General features: G+C 37.1%; 2 protein-coding genes and 1 non-coding gene across 3 annotated transcripts; all 3 read left to right on the forward strand.

The window, feature by feature from the left end:
• Positions 1–779: 779 nt before the first annotated feature.
• On the forward strand, positions 780–6,067 carry LOC119986771 (putative glucose-6-phosphate 1-epimerase). Its single transcript, XM_038831450.1, has 8 exons — positions 780–1,565; positions 1,795–1,869; positions 2,240–2,296; positions 2,380–2,543; positions 2,831–2,965; positions 3,521–3,623; positions 4,574–4,673; positions 5,350–6,067. Exons 1-8 carry the CDS (start codon positions 1,461–1,463, stop codon positions 5,517–5,519), a joined length of 909 nt encoding a protein of 302 aa, XP_038687378.1. The 5' UTR covers positions 780–1,460; the 3' UTR covers positions 5,520–6,067.
• Positions 6,068–15,278: 9,211 nt separating this feature from the next.
• Positions 15,279–19,797, forward strand: LOC119986628 (probable inactive receptor kinase At4g23740). Its single transcript, XM_038831267.1, has 4 exons — positions 15,279–15,594; positions 15,700–15,752; positions 16,170–17,491; positions 18,889–19,797. The coding sequence occupies exons 3-4, from the start codon at positions 16,255–16,257 to the stop codon at positions 19,461–19,463; spliced, it is 1,812 nt and encodes a 603-aa protein (XP_038687195.1). The 5' UTR covers positions 15,279–15,594; positions 15,700–15,752; positions 16,170–16,254; the 3' UTR covers positions 19,464–19,797.
• Positions 19,798–25,393: 5,596 nt separating this feature from the next.
• On the forward strand, positions 25,394–25,500 carry LOC119987576. Its single transcript, XR_005465471.1, has one exon. It is a non-coding gene; the product is annotated as a small nucleolar RNA R71 (small nucleolar RNA).
• Positions 25,501–26,780: the final 1,280 nt, after the last annotated feature.

Here is a 26,780-nt window from a genome sequence, read left to right on the forward strand (position 1 = left end):
TAGACTTGGGCCCCCATCTCGTGTGGCGGGTATTCATCAGCATCTATAATACATGCAAAAGAGGATCGATGAGAATCCCAGGCGAAAGATGGTGGATTTGGAGTCTTGCTTATAAGAGAGGACAAACCTCTTATTGTCAATCTGGGTTTTCAATAGAGAGTTAGGCCCAAACTTGTGATGCTAGACTTGGGCCCACATCTCGTGTGGCGGGTATTCATCGGCATCCATAAACATGCAAAAGACATGACAGAACCAATTAAGCAGAAAAGAAATAACATTACCTCCTCACTATGGGTACTGAAAATCAATTCCAATTTTAGACGCATCTCAAGTTGTGGGTGGTCGGAAAAGTTTGTGAAGGTCGTGGGTTTCAATTTGGCGGGTCGATTGTCGAAAATGGTGATCAAACAACTTAATGGTGTGGAGCGATGATGGCGCTTGTCCCGGTTTAGGAGAATAAAGAAGAAGGGAATGGGAGGATGATCTTTTGACTTTTTATTTTGACATTATTAAAATCATTCACCCTAATTTTGCCATTACAAAATTTAATTATTATTTTTTCTATTACATTAGATGCTACATGTGATTTTTTCGAGAGCAGAAATAACGAGATACTTTTTTTTCATAATTGAAACACGAAATTGGAAAGAAAAAAGTTTAAGGATCAAAATGAAAATACGATCCACATATAGTTGAGAGACAAAAACATTATATTGCTCCCCTACCCTCTTCTTATTTTTTGTCGTTGGACTTCCAATTTTTTTGTCTGGATTGGCCATACATGACCATTATTTGTTTCTTTATTGAATTTCATACATTTTGGTAATCTGGGTGACGGTTTCTTGAATTGGGTTTTTCTCTTGTCGTTTGGAGAGAGTTCGCTTTCATATTCATTCAGCTGTGAGATTGCCTTTTAGGTTTATGTGGTCAGCAATTTTAGCGGTGGAAACCTATTGAGGTAGCTTTAATTTTGGTGTTCTGGGTTTGTTCAGTGTTCACGAGAAGCAAGTTTTGTCCCAAGAAATAAAATTTACATACCAACTGTGAAAACCTTTTCTATTGATTGGTTTTTTTTTTTGTCCTTTTCGAGTCTGGGAGGCCTGTTTGAAGCATTCTTTGTTTGGTAGAGAGAGAGGGTTTGAGAGTTTGTTGTGTCTTATTGATACGTAACCATTCAGTTAGTTGTTGTTAAGTCTGTTAGGTAGTTCTGTTAAGTATAGTTAACAAATGTATCAGGAAATTAACATCTGTTAAATCAGGTTAAGTCGGTGACTAGTGATACAAGTCGGGTGTTTTGTTTGTTGAAAGGCAGTTATTGACAGATTAATAAAATCAGTTCTTTTTTCCTTCTTTCTGGAATTTTCTGTGTTTTCCTTCTTCCATTCATACGAGAGGTCTAGGTTGAAGGCTTGTATCACTTATTGTTTGTTGTCATTCATGTCGTTGCCCCGTTTTTGGCCATGAATCATTCTGGGACAGAGAGAGCAGCAGCTGTGGAAGTTACTAAGGATAAATTTGGAGTTGATCAGGTTTTGCTTCGAAATCCTCGACGGGCTTCCGTGAGGGTCAGTATTTTTAACGTCTCTTCTTGCGCTGGTTAATGGCTGCTTCTGTATCTTCATTTACCTCTTAATGTTTTTTCCCCCTATTGTTTTCCTGTTGTTGGAAGAACCGATTAAATATCTCTAATGGACATGCAACAACGATGGCTTGATTTCTGTGCCAATTGCAGTCATGGGTTAAAGCCCACAGCTTCTGGTAAATAAACCTTGTCCGTTTATTGAAAATTTCCAGGTTAGCTTGCATGGAGGACAGATTCGTTCATGGAGAACTGAAAGGGGAGAAGAATTGTTATTTACTAGTAGTAAGGTAGAACTCTTGGATTTGGTTTTTTCTTAGCCCTTATTTTTAACTTTGTTTATCTCAGCTGGTGATTGGTAGATAAATTCATAAATTTCTTACAGCAGATATCTAATCAGATTATGTGGTAATGATTTTCATATCAAGCTCTTCTATGCAAATCTACCATCTCCTCCTAGATGGGCGTAAATACATTACTTCTAAAATTATGTCGAATCGGATTATACTCGTTTCTTACCTTGACATAGACCTGTAGTTTTTAGCAATTATCTGTGTCACAACTTATGCTAATGCAACTGCCTCTTGTTTACAGTGACTGATCATATTGTAATTTGAGAATTTCTAATCTTTTCCAACCTTCACTGCTGGTTTTATGTAGGCAAATTTAAAGCCACCAAATCCAGTGCGAGGAGGAATTCCTATATGCTTTCCACAGGTATATATTACAATGCCTTTGTGACAATAGTCTTCTATCAGGATTGGATGTCTGGCTGATTGATGGGTTTTACTGTCTGTAAGTTTGGAAACCGAGGAACACTAGAGCAACATGGATTTGCAAGGAACAGGATTTGGGTCATTGATGATAATCCACCACCGCTGCATCCCAATGAATGCAATAGCAAAACCTTCGTAGACTTGCTTCTCAAACCATCTGAGGATGACCTTAAAATTTGGCCACATAGGTATGCACTTGAATGACTAAAGTCCATACAAATCTTTCAAGTGAAACCAGCCATATAACCATAAATATGGCACTGAGTGATGAATGCCTTTACCACACGAATATTTTGCCTGCATATTGAAACAAGCAAGATTGGAAAGATAAGTCGATTTATTCAACCAAGTGGGATGGCTTCTTTAACGTGTTTGTCCCATATAACATTAAAGTCGAGTTAATCTTACTAAGCATTCTTATGTACTTTGAAATTGACCTTTTTTTTTTCACTTACATTTTCTCCTCTCATTTCAGTTTTGAGTTCCGTCTTAGGGTGGCTCTAACAGTGGAGGGGAATCTAACGATGATATCACGTATCAGAAATATTGATTGCAAACCATTTAGTTTTTCAATTGCATATCATACTTATTTCTCCATCTCTGATATCAGGTATGGGATTTCCTTGTTTGAAAGATTATTGGTTTTATTTGCAAGCAGTTCACTGAAAGAACAATCTGACAATTTAGGTGTCTTTTCAATCATTCCATGATTTACAAACTAAAACATTTTCAATCATTCAAGATTGAAACTGTGAGATTCTGTCCTACAAAGAGACACATTGACCTTGTAGTATGTCAACTTGCACCTTTAAAGCTTACCGTTTCACTTGTATGTTTAATATTGATGTTTCACATTGTTTTGTAAGATATGGAAACCAAATATCAAAGAATTTGAATTCCGTAGCAGTCCTATAGATGATCTTTATCACCTGCCTTTTAATACTGATATCAAATGGTATGCAAGGCATATGTTCATAAGTTAGGCCGAGACAAAGATCAGTTGAAATGGAAGAGGAATGTGCAGTCCCATAATTTTGATTTAAGTTATAGGTATTCTCCTTTGCTGTTTTCACTTTTGCGTGTAAGATAGCTCTACGAGAGTTATAACTTTGATTGCACTTTTTGTGAGTTTTAAACATCAATTGATTATTGATTGTACAAACAGTGAAGTAAGGATAGAAGGATTGGAGACCCTTGACTATCTTGACAACTTATGTCAGAGAGAGCGCTTCACGGAACAAGGGGATGCATTGACTTTTGAATCTGAGGTAAGACCCTTGGTAATTGGAACTTGGAAGAAATGTTATGCGTCATTGGGCGATTTCTCTTTCTTTAGAATGCATAAGAAGGAGCAATCCTGGAGTTTTCTTAGAGTGGTTATGAAAGTTAAGAAACGAAATAAAGAATAATAAGTTTTATCTTTTATGTTCGATATTAAGCTTTAGTGAAAATTGTTTACCTTTTTATTAAGCTTAGTGAAACTTCTTGGATTGAAGAACTGATAAGGTGAGGAAAGTGAGATGAAATCTTACCAATGCTAGTTGATAATATTTTACCGAATCTGTCAGTCTTGACAATGCCTTTCTGGAAAGAATAAGAAACTAGATCAGAAATTTGTGACTGCATTCCTTTCCCCTTCAAATTTAAACATAAGATCCCATTCTGAACAATATTTATGAATAACTAGTAAGGGAAACATTTGGCCTAGTGATGATAGGTTGTTTCACTACAACCTCAGGATCATAGCGCAAAGCTTTGAAACAGTCTATCAGCAATGGTGGGATAAGGCTGCATCCATCCTACCCTCCCCTGATCCCACAACGCTTCTGCGACCCCACCTCTTTTCGGTAGTTCGAGGAAACGAGAATAGGAATATTTTCCCCTGTTAAACCTTTACCAAGACACATAAAATTTTGCAAATTATAGCAGTGTAAGTTTCTTTTTCTTTCTTCTTTTTCCCCGTAATATGTTGGTTTGTCAAGCATATGTGATGACATTATTAACAACTTAACATGATGAAGTTTTATGTGACAATTTTAAACAGTTGTGCCTTGATGAACTGTTGCACAATAGTTTTCATAATATTACCTTAAGAGATCAGAAACCTTTAGATAAGCCATACTGATAGATAAAGCTACTTTCTGGATATAACATAATGATAAAGTTAGTTCCTTCCAATTACTTCTAACATGTTGGCCATGCTGAGGTGTGTTCGCAGGTAGATCGGGTTTATCTTAGTTCTTCTGATGCGGTTGCAGTATTTGACCATAAAAAGAAGAGAACATTTGTCATAAAAAAGGAAGGACTCCCAGATGTTGGTAAGTTCACGTCATAGAATTTGGTAGATATTACAATGGTGTCTTATTGGGAATGCTACAACACTTTCCTTCAGATATTGGATCTTTTAGGATGAAGAAAAGTAAATGGAAAACAAAGCCTTGGTACTTTCTGGTATAAATTTCATATAAGGAATACATACATGTACTTTCTAAACAATTTCTAAGCGTTATCGGGATCATCTGCCATAACGAGCTATACAGCTTTGCATGGTATTCTGTATAAATTTGTTGATGGAAAGGTGCAGCTAATTGAATTTGTTGTGATACACTTTCTGCTCAATAAATATCAGATTCTTGGGAGTTCAAATCCAGCAGAATGGAAGAAGCTTATACCTGGGAAATGGGATATATATATACCTATGTTTTATCAATTCCATGGCATGTCCCACGGTAACAATTTTTTTCATGAGATTAGATGCATTAAGAAGTTGCTTCCCATTTGTTTTTGATGACCAATAATGATCCAGAAGCATATACGTTGTGTGCACGTAATACCTTATTGTAGAGTAAAATTGCATGAGTTTGAGGGTCACAACTCACCAGTCGCTAACATTTATGAGCTCAAGTATGACTATAGGGGAATTCCATCTGATATTGGTATTTCACAATTAGCTGTGAGTTTTAATAACTTACGATTCTGAACCATTCTTGCCAGTGGTCTGGAATCCGTGGGAGAAGAATGCAAAATCTTTGGTAGATTTTGGGGAAGAAGAGTACAAGCAGATGCTATGTGTTGATGGGGCTGCGATTGAGAAGCCAATCACCTTGAAGCCTGGTGAAGAATGGAAAGGCCAATTAGAACTCGCTGTTGTGCCTTCGAGTTGAAGAAGTAGAACTCTTTCGAATTCTACACGAATTCTGTGATGATCAAAGACACAGTGCTAACTACCTAAGTTTCTCCTGGCAAGTTGCTTAATTATTGTTGAATTTCCAAAACAATATGAATATAAGCAGTCCCCTCCTGATCTGGATGGCTAAAATAGTGATTTCCTGTTGGTGGAGATTCTTGTTTTAATGTTTCTCCATACTAGGAATGAGAAATAATGTAAAAGTGAGAACTTTTTTTCCTGCAAAAATTGTATATGGATTGTAGAGTTCCTGGTGAGAGACCAGTTCGGATTGAAAGATTTTATATTTCCTAACCTGTTATGGTGAACTTTGGCAGACAATACAAGCAGAAGAGAAGAAAAGCAACAATTAGGGATCCACCTAGTGAATCTGAGTATAAGCAGACTTGGGGCAGCAAAGGTTGAATTCAATGGAGACATCAAAGACAGGTTTCCTATTGTTGGAATGTGACAGTAAATTCACAGGTTTACATCAGTTACAGTGAATGATGGTACTGAGGTCAAAATCCAGCCACTTATCTCTTTATTGGATTAAAGTACTCAAAGCATTTCTTTGAATCATCATGTGAGTGTGTTTCATGTCTTTGACCATACTGTGTTCAATTTGAATCCATGCAGCTCTCTCTTTTCACAGTTAGGCTCTTATTATAGGGAAGGCACAGAAAATGAGAAAATCGACATGACCTTATCAGATTTTTTTTAATTTCTTTTGTTAACAAAAAACTTTTCCAAGTGTTATAAAAAAAAAAAATTTCCAAGAATCAGTTCATCTTGAAATCCACCTCTACATGGGAAACCTGAGCTCAAAAACCGGCACCATATCACCTACATTAAGTAGAGGCTGAGCAACGATGCATATAACAAATTGCGATAATAAAAACATTCACGAAACTTGAACTCATAATCTTTCACTTGCGCAAAGAGTTACCGCAGTCGAGCTCATCATATTAATCAACGACTAAGTCATTGTTACTCAACTCACTAAAAAATCGAATTCATGACTTTGTACGCCTACCACACAAAGTCTTAGGCCCACCCTTGTTGCCGAGAATTGCGTGGTGGCACGTCAAATTATAAGACAGTGATAAATTTGTTGGTCCAAGTTCCGCTGAGTAGGCAATTTATATACATATTCATGATAAGACCATAAACTTATATTAATGAGTGTCCTTAAGTGGCTAATCTCTTGCAAGAACAAGCATATTTTCAATATTCCTCATCTAAAGAGGATGAGGCCAATGTGCCAAATCAAGATGAATGTCCTAGTCCTACTCCTATTCAACAATTTATAGACCAGTGGTGGTGATTTTTATCCAAATGTAACCTATATAGTTGCCAATTATGGCCCAAAGACAAAAATGTTTTCTTTCAATTTCGCCAACATTTTCTATTATGTGTATTTTTCCCTCTCTTTCTTTTGCAAAAGTACATATGTATAATGGGCAGAGGATTATTTTTGTGGGCCCGAGATAAAATTTACAAATTTGAGAAAACTTCCTTGCCTTTTCGAGATAGATTAATTTCGTATATTTATTTACAAAAATTCTCTTATACGTAGTTAAAATGCGCGCAATTTTTTAAGGGTATAGATGAGTGAAATGATAAGTGAGACTCATTACTTTGGGTCTCATATGTTCCAAATCAATGGTGCATACTTTAAGTACATGTATTTTATATATATATAGTCCCTCTCTTATATGGATTGAACTTACAAACCTAAAAGGATAATGTTTGAGACCCCAAAAAAGTGACCCCCATAAATCCCCAATTCAATGTGGAGGGTTGGATGTGAAGTGGGCCCTACATGTGTATTTTTAATCAATGGATATTTTAATGCCACATAGATTTGGAGGATTTTTGGGAGCCAAATTTTGGGGGTCTCTAGCGTTGTCCAACCTAAAATACGGACTCTGACATTGATGTTCAATCTTGTCTACGGTCTAGATTAGAATCCTACTAAATGTCTATTCTCACACGCATCATATTCACCCGTTCTTCTTTTCTGTCAAAATAGAACAGAACCTACACCTCCTCGACTCGAAATCGCGACTCTACCCAAACTACAACGATGACAACCTATCCTCTCCATCTCGCCGACAACCGGAAGCACAAACACCCACATGCACGACACAATGGAAATTGAGTAGATGAAGGGGGTCTTAAGTTGTTATACAATGGAAATTCACTTATAAGCCTAACATTTACTTATACAATTGATAGCAGAACAAAGGTGAACTTGAAAATCGAAATCGCGAACTGGGTAGAGAGGAGGCGACGGTGGACTTGGGGTAGTAGAGAGGGAGCTGAATAAGGTGGATGTCGATTTTGGGGCTAACACATGCATGAAGATGAATTTTTTTTGAAATGAATAGAGGTCGTTGATGAAATCCAACAACCATAAATAGAGTTTGCGTGAGGGAATCTTGCTATATATATATATAGGAATTCTCACATAAGAGTCTAATGTAAGAATGTAAAATAAGAGTCTATGTTTACACCATTTATTTGAAACATGTTGGACACAAAACAGTGGACCCCCACTTGTCATTTCATTCATCCACACCATTAAAATGCAACCCTTATTTTACACCTTTACATTGACCTTTATGTGAGAATTCCTCTATATATATCAATTGTCACTTACAAAAACCAAAGAAGTGTGTACATATATCTGTTACAAATAATAGTTACAAATTAGAAAGTCCTAGCGACAGTTGCTTAGACTTGTGTGTGCTTGCAACTGCCTAAACTAACTTGTGAGTGTATGGAACTATCCAAACCACCTTTTTACTTTTGTGGACTTGTGGGATCTTTGTGGATGAGAACATGTGATTGCATGCAACTGTCATCTAAACCATCTTTGTGCTAAATATGTGCCTTGTGCTGAACATGTGCATATAACATCTCCCTGCAAACGAGAGAATGATCTTGTAACTCTGAGTTTCTCACGTAAGAATTGGAAGCGAGAATGAGACATGGCCTTGATAAGACAGTCATCAATATAATCATGAGAAGGGACAAACTGACAAACCGAATAATAATTTCTTTCGCCAATACTTTATCCCGAACAAAATGAACATCAATCTCAATATGTTTAGTCTGAGCATGAAAAATTGAGTTGGCAGCTAAAGCACCGGCATTGAGATTATCGTACCAAATGTCGCCTAGAGAGGAAACTGCAATTCTTTGAGAAACGATTGAATCCAAGTAAGTTCAGTTGCCAGATGAGCAAGGGATCTATATTCTGTTTTGGTGCTAGAACTGGCAACAACATGTTGTTTCTTTAAAGACCAGGGAACCAATGAGACTCCAAATAAGCATAATGTCCCACTATTAAGCGGCGATCATTTGGATAGGAGGTCTAGTCTGCATTTGAGAAACCAATAAGTTCCAGATGATCACATTGTTTGATATGAAGACCTTGACTGATAGTACCATTTAAATACTGCAAAACTCTTTTCACAGCTTGCTAATGTGATGTGGTGGGACTCTAAAGAAATTGACTTAGCATGTTGACTACGAAAACAATATCGGGTCAGGTATGGGTGAGGTATTGGAGAGCTCATAGAACACTGCGGTACAATATGAGATAATTTTGCACTGCTCATCTCAAATTTTCTCAGCAAATCTTGAATATACCTTTTCTAAGTTAAGTAGAATCCAGCATTATCATGAAAAACCTCAAAACCCAAGAAATAATGAAAAGAACCCAAATCCTTTAGTACAAACAAGATATTGAGCTTGTTAGTAAAAGATTGGCGAAGCTGGTTATCATTGTCGGTAACAAGAATACTGTCTACATAGATTAAAATCAACAAAACTGTGGATTATGTTTTGAAGAAGAAAAGGAAAGTATCACCCTTTGAAGTAAGAAAACCCATCTCAACAAAGCCTTTCGTAGGATGGCTTGCAGACATGGTGTGGTCCCTTAAGGTTTTCAAACCCCTCTGGTTGACTCATGTAAATAGTTTCTTGTAGGATTTCATTAAGAAAGACATTGTTGGTATCAAGTTGTGTTACATTCCAATTTCTTGACGCTGCAACTATTAACACAATTCAAATTGTCGAGTGATGAAATCTTTTTGCGACAAACCTTGTGTTTGTGTATTTGTATGCTTCCATCAGCATTGTACTTTATTGTAAACACTCATTTGCACCTTACAACTTTGTAGTCGGGAGAATATGGAACCAAAATATAGGTCTTGGTATGTATGAGTGCCCAAAACTCTTGATTCATTGCTTGCCTCCACTTCTCACTTTGTAAATCATCTTTTGCTCAAGTAGGATCTAGATCTTCCAAGCAATTTGTTTTGACAAGTCCGATATAAACATGTTTTGGTTTATAAATTCCACTCTTGGATCTTGTTACCATACCATGACCTATTGGTGTCGTTGGTTGGTCTAGTTCTTGAGATGAGGACACTTGTGACTCTCCACTTTCTAGATCACCTTGTTACTATTGTTGAGATTCCATTATAGAGTCTGACTCGTGAGAATCTTGTGGAATGTTAAACTAATAAGCTAACTCTTATGGTTGTAATTAAGTTAAGCCAATTTGGTTTGATTCAGCCAAAAAAAGTTATAGTCTGATCTTTAGAGTCTGACGTAATAGAGAGTATTGGAGGAAATTGTACCACAAATGACAAAGGAGAAATGGATTAAACAAATTGAACAGGTGGTTTCTTTGTATTAAGAAGTTCATAATAAAAAGGAAATTCTTTTGGATTAAAAACAACGTGCCTTGAGATATAGATTCTATTCATAGAACTAAGACATTTGTATGTGAGTCACTATACCTAAGGAAAACATGTTTTGTTATGCGAAATTGAAACTTGTTTTGGTTGTAAGGTTTTAAACAAGGAAAACGATTACAACCAAAAGATTTAAGAGAATAGTAATTGAGCTCACGATTAAAGAGTGTGAGTAAAGGAGATTGCCCTTTCAAGATTGGTGTAGGTAATCGATTAATCAAGTATACTGTAGTTTGGAAAGATTCCCACCACTATTTTAAGGGTATTTTGCTTGGGCTAATAAAGTGAGACCAATCTCTACAAGATGTCTATGTTTTCTTTCTACTCTTCCATTTTGAGCTAATTTGTAAGGGAAATAATGTCAAAAATGTATCCTTGGATTTTATACTATGTCGGTGACGGCTCGAAACTCACCACCCCAATCTGTTTGAATGGCTTTGATTTTTCTCTCGAGTTGGTTTTCCACCAATTTTTCAATTGAACAAAAGCTCCCATTGCTTCCCTTTTATTTTTGAGTGGATAAATCCAAGTATATCTACTACAGTCATCCATAAAATGTATGTAAAATTTGAAGTTATGAGAGGAATTAATAGGTGTTAGCCCCCATAGGTCAATATGGATTAAATCTAGTGGTTTGGTAGCTTGAGAATCAGAATGTTTGAATGATAGATTATGTGTTTTACCAAATTGATATGCATCGCAGAAATGGAAACTATCATTATATTTAGAAATTACATTGACTTAAGGTTTGAAGTAAAACACAATTGGAATTATGACTTAGTTTCCTATCCTCTTTTATGGAATGAAAAGATTCTTGATTGACTCTAGAGACAGGAACAACTTTGACAATAGAATTTCTACTATTTGACTGGCTTAACAAGTAACAATTTGAGGTAGAACTAGTGACACCTAAACTCGACATCAACCTACACATCATCTTGTTGTAGACTTCCCCATGACCTCGACCTTGACTCTCGACCTTTTATAACTTCGACACTAGGTCTTACTATCAACCTTTTCAGATTGACCCGACCCTCGTATATCCTCAAAAGCAAGTTCGATATTTGAGCCAATTCAACTCTTGACTGTGAAAGCCTTCGTCCTAGACATCTCTCCATCAAATTCGTTGTGTCATACCTTATTTTTAATCGATCTCAAAAGCTTGCAAGCAACTTTGATTAGCCACAGGCATTTCTACACTGAATATTCACATGTTAAACACATACTTTACTCTTTTTGTTATCACAATTGTTATTGACGTGATCATTGAAGACTTTTTGGCTGACACCTCACCAGTGCCCAAGGCATTTAGTTATTGACATGATCATTGAAGACTTTTTGGCTGACACCTCACCAGTGCCCAAGGCATTTAATTATTGACTTTTGCTCATTTTGTGGGTTGCTGGTAGCCTCCTTTCAATATTCTTCGATTGTAGATTCACATATAATATGCAACTAACTGATGGAACTATTAATGATGGAATAATCCAACTGCTAGCATCCATAGTAGGGCTTGTTTCAAGTGCTCCAAAACTCACTTTCTCCATATATCTAGTGTTACATGTCCACAATGGAAGCTTTTGGCTCTTGATATTTGCTGTAAATTTTACTCCCACTCAAAGTAAGTAGTATCTTTTAATTGATGAATAGTGCTATTGCGGGACTCATGTAACCCACGTCTTGACACTATATATAAGTTTGCAGTGTTACTTTGCCACAATGGTAGAAAAATAACTCTTGTGTGGTTCTTGAGAATTTGTACATATTTGATATCTCAAGTGTCTATTGAGTTCTATATTTGGATGCATATAACCAATAAGCACAAGACATATTGCAAACTCTCTCTCATTTTTCCTCTCTCCACTCCATTTTTTTTTTGTTAAAGCCATTTTTTAAATCAAGTAAATGAGCAAAAAGTTATTTTTCAAGTGTTTATAATTTCCTACCATTGTATGATAGGCACTTGAGGATTTGGTGATGCACCAACACGAAGACATTGAGGAGTACGTGAAGCACAATGAGTGTGACATTACCAAGTACTTGATATGGTAAAAAACATTATACCATTTCCAATGGTAGCACTTGATATGTCTTGATAGTAGTGTCAAAAACTAATATCAGGTGTGCTACAATGGTAACACATTTTCAAGCATTCCATAACACCAACTATCAACTACTTTTCCATCCTTAAGAGCATCCACAATAGCAATACTTGTTCATACACTCCTTATGCCTCAAAATTTATGCATAAATTTTAATCTCAAATGCTTTGCTCCTATGCACTCACAGTGAGGAAAAAATGTCAAGCACCCCAAAAGTGAAAATACTTCTCTCTCTTCCCTCCACCTCTTCTGAGTCTCTCATCCCCTCTCTCTCGATTGAAGAGCCAATTTATGTGCAGCAAAACGTGTCACCAAGATCAGTATTATGCGGGTCCAACGAAAAACATTGTTCATCAATTAAAAGCTACTCCTTAATTGGATTGGGAGCAAATTCTCCAGCATTTATCAAGAGGCATTTTGCTCCTATTGTGATGGTCTAGCAGTACATTTATCCATAAAGTGTTGTTTTCAGTGTTTGAGATAGCATTCATTGTGGATGCTCTTATCTCTCTTTCTCTCTCTTGAGTACACATTGTGAGATTTTATTGGTTTATGTGGGTCCAGCAAAGGAACTATTCATAATTTAAAAGACCATCCAAATCTCAAATGTCTCTAAAATTCTCATGTGTTTTCAATAGTGTATTTTCGGATTGGGTGTACGTCCGGTACTCAAAGTACCGAACTATTAACCGGTAATGTTCGTGAACTATTGGATTTTGTAAAGTAAATCCAACGGTTCACTATTTAATCTGTATTCATTTTTCTTTCGCCCTTTTCCTCATATGTTTCTCTCTCCTAATCTCTTCCCGTAGTATCTTTTCTTTATCCCTAACCTTAAACATTTCTCTCTCCTCTTCCCCAATTTTCTCATCTCAAGTCTTAACCAGACCTTCATTTGTTTCTCTCTCCTCTTTCGCAAATTCTCCTTCATTTCTCACACTAATAAAACAAGACTCTTCAAATTGAAAGTTAAAATCGCAAAACAAATATTGAGCCGTCCATAAATACAATTTAATATGTGTTCAAACATCAGTGTAATTCGTATATAGCTAACTAGTGGATTATCCAGATTTGTAAGAATTGTACGAGAGAAAAACAAATGAGATTGGGGAAAAAGGAAAGATAGGTTAGAGGATTAGGACGGACGAGATCTGCATGCAGGGTTAGGTGAGAGATATATAAATGAGGATTAGAGAAAAGGAAAAAGCTTTTAATCGAAACTCTAATTCTCCATGATTATTGTTTGTTTGGATTATCCAGATTTATCGGAGTTGTATGCAAGGGTTAGGAGAGAGAACATATGAGGATTAGGGGAAAATGAAAGATAGATATGAGGATTAGGACAAGATCTGCAAGAATGGTTAGGAGAGACAAACATATAAGGACTAGGAAAAAGAAAAATAAACTTGAGGATTAGGCAAAAGAAAATATAAATATGAGGAACCCATATGTAGAAAGCACTTCAATGAGAAGGAGTTCAAGATATGCAGGAATGAGTTAAGAGAGAGAAATGGTTAGGGAAAAATAAAAGATGCATAGATGAAATGTGGACCGTTAGATTTATCTTATGAAATCCAACGACTCACAAACATCACAGGACAATAGTTCGATACTTTAAGTACCGGACATCCCCCAGATCCGTAAATACTACAAAATCTTGATAAAGTGCATTTTCAAGCACTTGAAAAATGATCCATTGGAGTTGCACCGTTTTGAAAAATAAGGAGTGTGAACACAAGAGCTCCCATTGTGGATGCTCAAGATGCTCTATTTATTAACTAGCGGTCTGTTTGGTGCAGCGGAACCGAAAATGGTTTCGTTGACCACACTGCTGTGCGGTTCCGTTGTACTAAACGGTGCAGCGGAACTGCTGCACACATGGCAGTGGTTCCGCTGCAATTTGAGAAGCTCCGGGAAGGAGCTTCTCTTAGCGGATATGTTCTGCTTTTTTTTTAAAATTTTTTTTTAAAATTTTGGGGCCCATATATCAATAGCTTTTTGACTTTTTACAACTAATGTGGGCCCCAAAAGTTTAATGATATATATTTAATAGAGTAGTTACTGTTTATAAGTTTAATAAAATTAAATGATTAAAATTTTAAATTTTGCTATTTATTTATGATTAAAATTAATCTAATAATAAATTTATTTATTAATATTTACAATTTATTTATTATTTATTTTACTAATTAACATTTTCAGTTTTGATATAAAAAAATTCTATATACTTAAATTAATTTTAATAATAAATTATATTTATTAAATTAACTTTAATAACAAAATGATTAAAAATTTATGAAAATTTATTGTTAAATATAATTTATATTATTATTCCCACTTGTATCATATTATAATATTTAATTAATATAAAATATTTAATAAAAAATATGCTTAAAATTATTATAAAATCATTATATGTAATAACAAAATTTAATATAAAATTATAAAATATAATATTATAATACTTTAATTCAACAACATTTCCGCTAACATCAATTTTTAGTTCACCAAACACCTCACAGCATATTCTACAGCTTTAAGCTCAGCTTTTTTCTACAACATTTTCGTTAGCATTGAAAATCAATCTTTTCGCTCTACCAAACACACCCTAGGTTTGAATTATTGGTTTATGATGCAACCTCATATTCCTTATCTCAATATGTTGTTAATTAAATCACAACGCTTCTTAAAATCCCAAAACTGACGGCTACGATTGTCCCACACCACACATATCTCCAATCACATCAAATTGGGCCCCTTTCCCTCCCACTCTTATTAGAGACTTACTAACAAAACGGCAGAACATAAATAGTGATACGACACACATCGTTCTCTCTGTCTCGCTAACAACTTTAAATGATGGACCCCTACGTGTCCCCAATCCCAACAACTCTTACGAACACCACAAACCCACCTAAGCCACTCAACAGTCAACACCAAAGCAGTTTTTCCGTTCACAATTTCACCGTTATTTTCTCCGCGCGCCGGTTACCGTATTAAGACCTCTCTCGCTTTCAATACTGTGTTAAAGACTTGAAATATAGTCGTTGCTTGTAAATACTGAGCCCAACGAGCATTGCCCTTTAATTAGTTCCCACATTTTTTATTACTGAAATTCTTCAAGGAAAACCCATACCTGCTTTTCTGGGCACTTTTCCAGTGAGCATTGTTCAAATTCATTAGCTTTTTGTCACAACAAGTAAGTTTTCTGTTTTCATTCTTACTCTTAATCTGCTGTTTCCTTCTTTTCCATTCTGGGTTCTCCTTTCAGTATGCAAGTGTAATTTTTTTTGGTGGGTTTCAGACAGAGTAGAGTTCTGCTGCGACTGGTTTTCTGTTCAGATCTGGAAAACTCAGGTACGTATTATTCTGCCTCTTTTGTTATTTATGAGGTGGGTTTTAGTTTTAAATTTTTTATTGATTGAAAAAAAAAAGCTGGAAAGAAACAAAGAATAGAGAACAAAAAGAGAAGAAAGTGGAATAAGACACTACTGTTGCTTTTACAGAATTTACAATGGCAGTAAAGTGTTGCCCTTTTGACCATAGGCGCCATATTCAAAGCTCGAGCTCATTCTTCATTGCAAAAATAGCCCAGTGTCATCCCCTACTTTTTATAGACAACGATCTTGGAATCTGTCTTTTCTCTTTTTTCTCTTCTCTTTGCATTCTGTGTTCAAATTTTTTAAAATTTAATTCCAGTACTTTTTTCTTTTTGTGTTCAAATATTCAACTTCTTCTCCCCTAGTTTTGGCGCATAAAACATTTGTTTTTCAGGGAGGATTACACTCAAAAGGAGGAGCTCGCGGAAACAGCTCGTTTAACGCTCTCCAAGTGCTAGATAGGTTCCACAGCAAAGGAAATGCGAGCTCTTTGTGTTCTCTGGTACATTCTTTTTCTGGGTGTGTTTATCTTTCAAGGAAATGCTGACCCAGTTGAGGACAAGCAAGCATTGCTTGATTTTGTGAACAATCTCCCTCACTCTCGCTCTCTCAACTGGAATGAGAGCTATCCTGTGTGCAATCATTGGACTGGAGTGACCTGCAGTGAAGATGAATCTCGTGTAATTGCAGTTAGATTGCCTGGTGTTGGATTTCATGGCTCAATCCCTCCCAACACCCTTAGCCGTCTATCAGCTTTGCAGATTTTGAGTCTCAGATCCAACGGTATTAGTGGATTTTTTCCTGATGATTTTTTCAAGCTGAAAAACTTGTCCTATCTTTATTTGCAATTCAACAACTTCTTTGGTCCACTGCCCTCTGATTTCTCTGTTTGGAAGAATCTCACTATTGTAAATCTATCTAACAATAGATTTAATGGTACCATCCCTTATTCCCTTTCAAATTTGACTCAAGTTGTGGCTTTGAATCTTGCCAACAATTCCCTTTCTGGAGAGATACCAGATCTTCAATTGCACAATTTGCAAATGATAAATTTATCCTACAATTATTTTACTGGTCCTATTCCGAAGTCATTGCTAAGGTTTCCTAGTTCAGTGTTTGCCGGTAACAATGTGTCCTACCAGACTTCTCCTCCTGATGCTTCTCCAGTTGTTGCCCCTCCTGGTGAACCAAAGCCGAAATCTAAGAATGCTGGAAAGGTTCATGAAGTAGTGCTGTGGGGAATTATAATTGCTTGTTCTGCTCTCGGGATAGTGGCATTTGCATCTTTCATAGCTGTTTGCATTGTGAGAGTAAATAAGAGGGATGAGCTGCCGAGGAAGTTGCGAAAGGGAGACATGTCACCGGAGAAAGCTGTTTCAAGGAATCAGGATGCAAATAACAGAATGATTTTCTTTGAGGGTTGTAGTAACTATGCATTTGATTTGGAGGATTTGTTAAGGGCTTCTGCCGAGGTACTGGGGAAGGGAACCTTTGGTATTGCATATAAGGCAACCCTAGAAGATGCAACCAATGTAGTGGTGAAGAGGTTGAAGGAAGTGAGTGTTGGGAAGCGGGATTTTGAGCAACAGATGGAAATTGTAGGAAGTATTAGGCACGAAAATATCGTTGACCTGAAGGCCTATTATTATTCCAAAGATGAGAAGCTGATGGTGTATGATTATTACAGTGAAGGAAGTGTCTCTTCGATGCTCCACGGTATGCTTCTTTCTCAGTATTTGTCATTTCAATTTGATTGGATATAAAATACACATGAGTTGCATTTATGTTACATAATTGTCATCAATAAACTTACAACAATTTGTGGCTTTTCTGTTGACTAATTAAGTAATTATTTTTAGACATGCTTTGCTCAAGTCTGTCCGCTTCATTTGCGCTTCCTTCACAGGATATAGTCTTGAATCTAAATTGCTTGCTTGTGTCTTTTGAAGTGCCTGAACTTAGATGCCTACAATTTAATCTTGGAATGATTAACATGGCATGGTTCCGAGAGTTGTTGCTGCCTGTGTACTTGTATGTTGTTCTGTATGTACTCTTGCTTGGTCATGAATGAATGGAAATGCATAGATTATGATTATATTTATATCATGTAAATGTAGTATCTTGTGACTATAAATCGTCTAAATGATTTTTACCTCAACTTAGGGATTTAAATATTGCTGATTCTATTGACATAGACAGCGTGTCTTTGAATGCTATTTCCCTCACTTTGACAAAGCCAGATCGTCCAATTGCATAGGCATTCCTTAGTACATAGGATATATTTATTTCCGGGGTAGAGGATGGTATTCTCAGAGAACTTTTCTACCTTGAAGTGGTGCGGAATGAATAAACTAATTATATGCAAATATATATATATATATATATATGTGCATGTTCATATACACATAGACATATAAAAAGTTAAGGAAGTATGGAACATAATAGAGTACGATGGGAAAAATAAGATTTATGCAACTGGTTCAAGATAATTAAGGAAATGTGGCTTTTAGAATACTAAGAGGATATATTTACAGTTCAGTTAAGGGTTTGGTATCCTCAAAGAACTTAATCAAGCGCAGAATTGGTTTGAGGTAGTGAAACAAAAAAGTGTTAGAGTAAGATGAATCAAATTAATTTTAGAGAAATTCATGCGATTGGAATTTACTAACAGGTATTTTTGAAAAGCGAATTAAAGTATGCTCTTGGAACATAACCATGTTAGTCAAGATTTCCCTACAAGAATTTGGCATATTTACAGTGGTTGTTACTCTCTCAGTAGCTCCTATGTGAAATCCTGTCATGTAATGTACCATAGTTATAGATCTATCCATCTGCGTTGATTTGGACATTTTCTGTGGCAAACTGTCAATGATTGTCGGAATCAATGGGTTGTTTTAAAGCATCCCAAATGCAGTGCAAGAGGTCATGTAGCTCTTATAAATTATTTTGAATATACGAGCAGTTCATCAAATTTGTGAGTAGTTTTTAAATGACATGCACACACTGCAATCAAATGTACTAGTAAGCCATTTTTTGCACTATCCTTATTCCTTGTATCACTCAAAGTAGAACTGCTCAACTGTTTCTATCCTTGTGTTCATGTAATTTTGCAGGTAGAAAGGAAGAAGATCGGAACCCTCTTCACTGGGATACCCGAATCAGAATTGCTATTGGTGCAGCAAGAGGTATTGCACGCATCCATGCAGAGAATAGTGGGAAGCTTGTCCATGGCAACGTTAAGTCCTCGAACGTCTTTCTCAACTCCCAACGGTATGGTTGTGTGTCTGATATTGGTTTGGCAACCATAATGAGCCCACTTGCCACACCTATTTCACGTGCTGCTGGATTCCGAGCCCCAGAAGTAATGGACACCCGAAAAGCGACTCAGCCTTCTGATGTCTACAGCTTTGGGGTTGTGCTACTGGAGCTTCTCACTGGGAAGTCACCCATCCATACTACTGCTGGTGATGAGATTGTCCACTTGGTCAGGTGGGTTCACTCAGTAGTTCGGGAGGAATGGACAGCTGAAGTGTTTGATCTGGAACTATTGAGGTATCCAAATATTGAGGAAGAGTTGGTGGAGATGTTACAGATAGCCTTGTCTTGTGTGGTAAGGATGCCAGATCAAAGACCTAAGATGGCAGATGTCGTGACAATGATTGAAAATGTCCGACGGATTGATCCTTAAAGCAGCCATCTTTTGGAAAACAGATTGGAGAATTTGACAACAACTCGCTAGAGCTTGGGAAGAATCCTGAATTTTATTGTGAACGAATGTCCACCGCGTCTTTTTTTTTTTTGCCTTTTTTAACTATTGAATCATCCTGTTTTGGATGGTGAAAGCAGCATCTAAGGGTGTTTTGCCTCTCCAAGGGAACAAGTTAAGATATATTTTTGTCATTTTTATCCTAGTGAGGTAGAGTTGGATCAGGCTAGATATTGATTTATCAGTTGGCTATTGATATAATTTATATGTAAAGCCTTGATTGAAAGCAATTGAAGCAATTAGCTAGAAGAAGAAGAGTAAAGAAGCTTAGCAATCAATAAATTGATTGACTTGAAAAGAGTACAAAGATGCAGAGGAAGCTTATATAAGCAGCCTCTTTACAAGAAATATATAGCCGTTGGTGTCTGATTAGACTACCAATGGTTATGAAACAAAAAGAAAACAATGGGCCAATAAACAACAATAAAGACAATGAGCCCAGTGGATTGAAAACTAATGTACATGAAGTGGGCTAATGAAAACAATAGGGCTCAAGCCCAACATCTTCAGATCTTTTTTCTCATCGAGACACAGGAGCGATATGGGCAGGAGACGGAAGAATCACAGAGAAGACATCGCCATCGCGTAGAAGAGTATCTTATCATCCCCTCTCAAGCTGAACAGGAGGAATTAACGATTCGTCATGTTCAGCTTGACGAGTAGATGATTTAGACCCTGGACAGTGAGTGGATTGGTCAACAAATCAGTTGGTTGATCTGCAGACTTAAGGTAAGTCAACTTCAACATCCCTTGTGTAAGCTTTTCACGAACAAAGTAGAGGTCTAGTTCAATGTGTTTAGTTCATTCATGGAACACTGTATTGTTTGCTATGTGCATAACTGCCTGATTGTCGCAATGAAGGATCATAGGATTGATGAGGTTGATCTTCAATTCCTTGAATAAATGATTAATCCATGTTAATTCACTGGTTGTTGATGCTATGGCTCTGTATTCAGCTTTTGGAGAAGACTTGGAGACGGTTGGTTGTTTCTTGGATTTTCAAGCAATAAAAGCCTCTCCAAATTTGAGGCAAAAACATGTTACAGAACGTCTAGAATGTTGACATGCAGCCCAATCAGCATCACAGTATGCTTGTACCTGCAATGTGTTAGTGATAGGTGATGTGGATTTAATTGCAAGCGTACAAATCGTACAAGTAATAAAGAGATGAGTAAATTACCGTTTCCACTAGGGATGTGTTGGCAATCAAGATCAATGTCAAACTAGTACCAACTATGCAAATTGGGGAAACGGATTCGAGATTGATTTTGTTTTTAAACTAAACTAAAGCAAAAGAACAAGACAAATCAAACACAAGTATGAAACTAAGGACGGAAAGCACTAGGGTACTTAACGCTACCTCACCTATCCAATTCAATTCCCTTGGTCCCTTAATCCCTAATTCCTCTCTCTATAATGACAATCGATTTCTCAACCTATTCAATGTTCTATTCCTAGATACATCAAACGTATTTTCAACATAAATCCCTGTTATTCCTAACAATCGGATTAATATATCAAAAACCCATTAAGAACTATGGAAATCATTTAGCGATTGCATAAGTCACAAACCTATATTCCTATGGTTCATGCACCCCATGTCATCTATGGCTTGAGGCAAACCCTAGATATCTCATTCCGGTCTCAATCTAGGCAACAAATCAATTGAATGATGGCCAAACATTCAAAAGCATTAATCACACCCATAGACAATCAAGAGAGAGAGAGAAATCAAGAAATAAGGAAACCAAGTTTATTGAATCTTCAAGGTTTGGTTATATTAAGTCCCTAGTAAGAAATCTAGCCACTCATGGAAGCAAAATACATCATTAAACAAAAGAAATCAACCATAGAAACTAGGATAGAAAAGGAGAGAGAAAACCCCTTTGTAGACCCTCTTCTTCTCAAAGCTCCAATGGTGGTTCCAAGCTCTCCAATGGTGGTAGAATGAAAGCCCCTCCAAGAACTCCCCCAAAACCCTATTTTATGCCCTTTTATACTTCCCCAAACTCTTATGTCGTTTCCAAAACAAGTTGGGGTCGTTTTGGCTTAAAAACAAGTGAATTCGGAACTTTTTCGCGAAACTGCGCGTGCTGTGAATAGTACCTCCGATCGATCGGAAATACAATCTGCCTCCACGATTTTTTGGGTATTTTGGGAGGTCCGATCGATCGGAAATCAGTTCTAGACTCCAAATCTTCATTTTGCACTCTTTTCCTCCCTTTCTTGCCTTCGCACCTACAATATGCAAATACAGCTTTCTTAGGCAATATCAACTCCTAATCAACTCAAAATGGGATGAACTTATGTGTAACGGATGCACAAATGTATGTATATATTTGGCACATCAAACACCCACACTTAACCTTTGCTCGTCCTCGAGCAAGTTTAGAATGAATAAAGGAGGGAAATAGTATTTTTCATTAAGCTCAAATGAAAAATAAAACAACTAAGACCTACTCTAAATAAGCAACTAATCTATGCCACTTTCGTAGGGCTCATGATGACACTTAGCATGTGTCACAAGCCTTTAAACCCCTAGGTGCCCCTAGTAGGAGGAGTTGTGTCTCCTGAGGGTTTACTAGAATGATACCCACAAACATTAAACAACTTCAATGCCAAAATTCATGCCATCAACAAGAGTATAAAATGAACTCACAATTGCAACCCTATCCACACTAACAAACCAAACATTAGCGCATTCAAACCAATAAAAGCATTCCTTCAAGAATCTTATCTCATCCACTTTGCTTATAAATTCAAGAAATGATGCACATAATGGATTTCACTTGATATTTGGCTTCAAAGTGACATAAACAATGGCCATGAAGTCTTCCAAGAACAATAAGAATCAAAAAGCAAATACAATGAGCATTTATTCAAACTTCATTCTTATTCACATTTTTTTCTTTCTTTTTCTTCTCAAAGGTGACTTGTGCAATGCTCAACCTCCTTAAGCTTTCTAAATGATCCATGTAACGAGCTTTCGACCAATGAATCCCAATCCAGTTGGCTTAGGGCACTAGGTGCTAAGACACCCCAACGGATCTAATTACTCGAGTCAAAATGGCTACGAGGTTAAACTAGTCACCAAGGTACTCTAACATTCATTTCCTACCTTTTTACGCGAAACTCATTGCTTGCTAGGCAAGAGGCCCGGTTACTCAGCAGAAAACTTATGAAAGAAACCATTTGTTCATAAACACAATTTTTTTTTCTCTTTTCTATATTTTTTTCATTGCTCAAGTAATGCTACTTAGAATCAAATTGATCTCAAACAACCACAAATGCCAAAGTCAAGTCATATTTCATACCCCACAATCAAGTGTTCCATATTCACAAAAGCACAATGGACAAAAAATAATTTTCAAGATAGGAAAACTCAATTGGAACGAATGTCCATAGCAAGATCCATCAATGCTTCAAAGATCACAACATTCATCCAAATACACTCAAGAGTGACATGGCATAAGGCATTTGAAGTCAAAAATTTTATTTTTTTACAAAAACTAGAAACCTAAATTCCAACCCCACACTTAAAATATGCAATGTCCTCAATGCATGGAATAGGTGAAAATAGAAATAAAAAGATAGAGATAGAACAATAAAACCTGGGTTGCCTCCCAAAAGCGCTTGGTTTAATGTCTTCAGCCCAACTTCCCTTTGTGAATTCAACCGGGATCCTTGAGGGTTGTGGTGTACACTCCCCTTGATGGCTTCTGAAGATTGACATTTGATTGCTTAGGTGCCATGCAAGGAGCATAAGCTTTCATCACCACCATTTCCTTAGGATAGACATTCTTCTTCATTTTCTTGGTCTTCCTCTTCTTCTTTTTCTTCTTCTTCCTTTTCTTCTCCTTGGGATCTTCAACTTGAGGCTTTTGAACGTCAATTTCAGCTTGGGAGGTTGCCTTGAGAACTTTATATACAACTTTTGAATTTTTGCCTAGAAGAGCTTCCACCGGAATATATGGAGCTTCCTTCTCAAGAGTGTTGGGGATGACCATGTCAATATGCTCCACTTGGAGGCATTGTTGAGAAACCTACTCTTGCCTTCTATTTCCAAATACTTTAAAAGTGATTTGGTCACCTCCCGCATCCCTCAAAGTAACCTTCCCTTTTTCAACATCAATCAAAGCTCTCCCGGTGCTCAAGAATGGCCTTCCCAAGATTATGGGAGTAGTATGGTTGGCCTCCATATCCAAGATAAGAAAATCCACTGGGAACATGAGCTCACCCACCTTCACTAACACATCCTCCACTATGCCAATAGGGTATTTTATTGATCTATCCGCCATTTGTAAGGACACCGTGGTTGGACTAATCTCTTTCACTCCAATTTGCTTCGTAACCGACAATGGCATCAAATTGATACTAGCTCCAAGATCACACAAGGATCTCTCAATCAAGGTGTTACTTATAGTGCATAGGATTGTGAAACTTCCTGGATCTTCTTATTTGATTGGGAGTTTCCTTTGCACAATGGCACTACACTCTTCGGTTAGTTGTATCTTTTCATGCTCCTTCAATCTCCGCTTCTTGGATAAGATCTCCTTCATAAACTTAGCATAGCTAGGAATTTGCTCTAAAGCTTCGGCAAAGGGGATGTTCACTTGAAGCTTTTTGAATACCTCCAAGAACTTAGAGAATTGATCATCCTTTTTCTTGTTGCTCTTTAACCTTTGAGGAAATGGAATTGGAGGCACATAAGCCTTGACTGGAGGTGCAGGAAGTGAACTATCGGGCCAACCCAACTCCACAGCATATCGAGTCTGCACATCTTTCTCATTTCTGCATTTTTCATTATGTACTGCAGCTGGCCAATCAATTGGGATGGGATCCGATCAATCAAAATTTGCCTCGGGTAAATTTTCACCAAAGAGGTCCGATCGATCGGGAACCCCCTCCGATCGATCGGAAATAGCCCCTGGACACTTTTCAGCTTCTTTTCTGCACTTCTCCTCCTCCTGCAAAATTTTTGCCTTTTCGGCATCTAGATCAGAAGCATTTTTAACCACCTTACCAGTCCGGAGAGTGATTGCCATGCATTGCTCCTTCTCCTTTCCTTTTGGATTCACCTCCAATTGGCTAGGTAAGACACCTCTTTCTCTAGATGACAAAATGTTAGCCATTTGCCCCATTTGAACTTCAAGATTCCGAATGGAAGCTCCATAATTTTACATTAAAGTTGCTTGGGCTTGAAGAGTAGCATCAGTTTTGCTCATGAATTGCTCCGTCTTTGTCATAAGTTGGGAGGTATGCGTTGTAAGCGTATCAAGACCTCCCTCAAGCTTTGAGAACATCTCATCAATATCCCTCTTCTTCTCTTGGGGCTGCACTAGATGTCGAGGATTTGACACATTTTGAGTATTACTCTAAGAGAAGTTGGGGTGATTTCTAAATCCCGGATTGTAGAAGTTAGAATAAGGATCATTGCGGGGTTGATTGAAATTACCTCCACCAATGGCATTCACTTGTGCACTAGGATTAGATGAAGAAGCAATAAGACACTCCCCTGTAGGATGCCGTCTACAACAATAATCACAAGAAATGTAGGAAGGTGTGCTTTGCATAGCATGTACCCCTTGAGCTTGATTTAGTGTCAATGCATCAATCTTCTTCGCCATGATAGCCAAGGTAGACATAACCTCATCATCTCTAAAGTTCCTCCTTGCTTTGGATTCCCCCTCACCGAGGACCAAGAGTTAGTGGTCTTAGCCACTTTTTCAAGTAATTCCCTAGCCTCCTCTTGATTCTTAGTCATGAATGAACCTCCCGCAGCCGCATCAATAGTCTCTTTAGTATGCATGCTCAACCCATTATAGAAATCTTGGTACACCACCCATTCCGGAAGGCCATGATTTGGGCAACTTCGAATAATTCCTTTAAAGCGCTCCCAAGCCTCATAAAATGATTCAAGATCCTTTTGGGCAAAAGACATGATATCCACCCTAATTTCCACCGCCTTGTCTGGAGGAAAGAATTTTGTCAAGAATTGCTCCGCCATCTCATCCCAAGTGGTGATAGAATTGGGAGACAAAGACATCAACCATCCCTTAGCCTTGTCCCTCAAAGAAAATGGGAATAACCTCAACAAGATAGCATCTTTAGAAGCTCCGTTAATCCCAAAAGTAGTGCACACATGCAAGAAAGAGCGAAGATGGACATTGGGCTCTTCATTAAGAAGACCATAGAAAGTCACCGAGTTAGAGATAATGTTAATGATAGCCGGCTTGATCTCAAAATTAGTGGCATTGATAGGAGGATAGCTGATGCTTGAAGGATTTGTGTCCCAAATAGGCCTAGCCCAATCCTCAAGAGAGCGAGGATCAAATTGCATAGGAGGGCCTTCAACCTCTTCACCACCATTTCTTCCATTAGCATCTCCACCATTACCATTGCCATCATTCACATTCAAACCTCCACCAAAATCACCAACATTGCCCTTTCCTTGATTGTATCCAACGCCTTCCATTTGATTATTAATAAGCTCCTATCTAAGATTGAGAAGAGTCCTTTCAATCTCCAAATCAATAGCAATTAATTCTGGATTAAGAGAACATCTTCCCAAGCTCATACAAGAGAAAGAATTCTACAGAAAAATAAAAACCAATTAACACAATTGAAAACCAAATTTGACACAAAAAAACAATTGCCTCAATCCCCGGCAACGGCGCCAAAAACTTGATATCGATTTAATTGCAAGCGCACAAATCGTACAAGTAATAGAGAGATGAGTAAATTATCGTTTCCACTAGGGATGTGTTGGCAATCAAGATCAATGTCAAACTAGTAACAACTATGCAAATTGGGGAAACAGATTCGAGATTGATTTTGTTTTAAACTAAACTAAAGCAAAAGAACAAAGACAAATCAAACACAAGTATGAAACCAAGGACGGAAAGCACTAGGGTACTTAACGCCACCTCACCTATCCAATTCAATTCCCTTGGTCCCTTAATCCCTAATTCTTCTCTCTATAATGACAATCGATTTCCCAACCTATTCAATGTTCTATTCCTAGATACATCAAACGTATTTTCAACATAAATCCCTGTTATTCCTAACAATCGGATTAATATATCAAAAACCCATTAAAAACTATGGAAATCATTTAGCGATTACATAAGTCACAAACCTATATTCCTATGATTCATGCACCTTATGTCATCTATGGCTTGAGGCAAACCTAGATATCTCCTTCCAGTCTCAATCTAGGCAACAAATCAATTGAATGAT

The sequence above is a fragment of the Tripterygium wilfordii genome, chromosome 20 (genome assembly GCF_013401445.1).
Source record: "Tripterygium wilfordii isolate XIE 37 chromosome 20, ASM1340144v1, whole genome shotgun sequence".
Lineage (NCBI taxonomy): Eukaryota > Viridiplantae > Streptophyta > Magnoliopsida > Celastrales > Celastraceae > Tripterygium > Tripterygium wilfordii.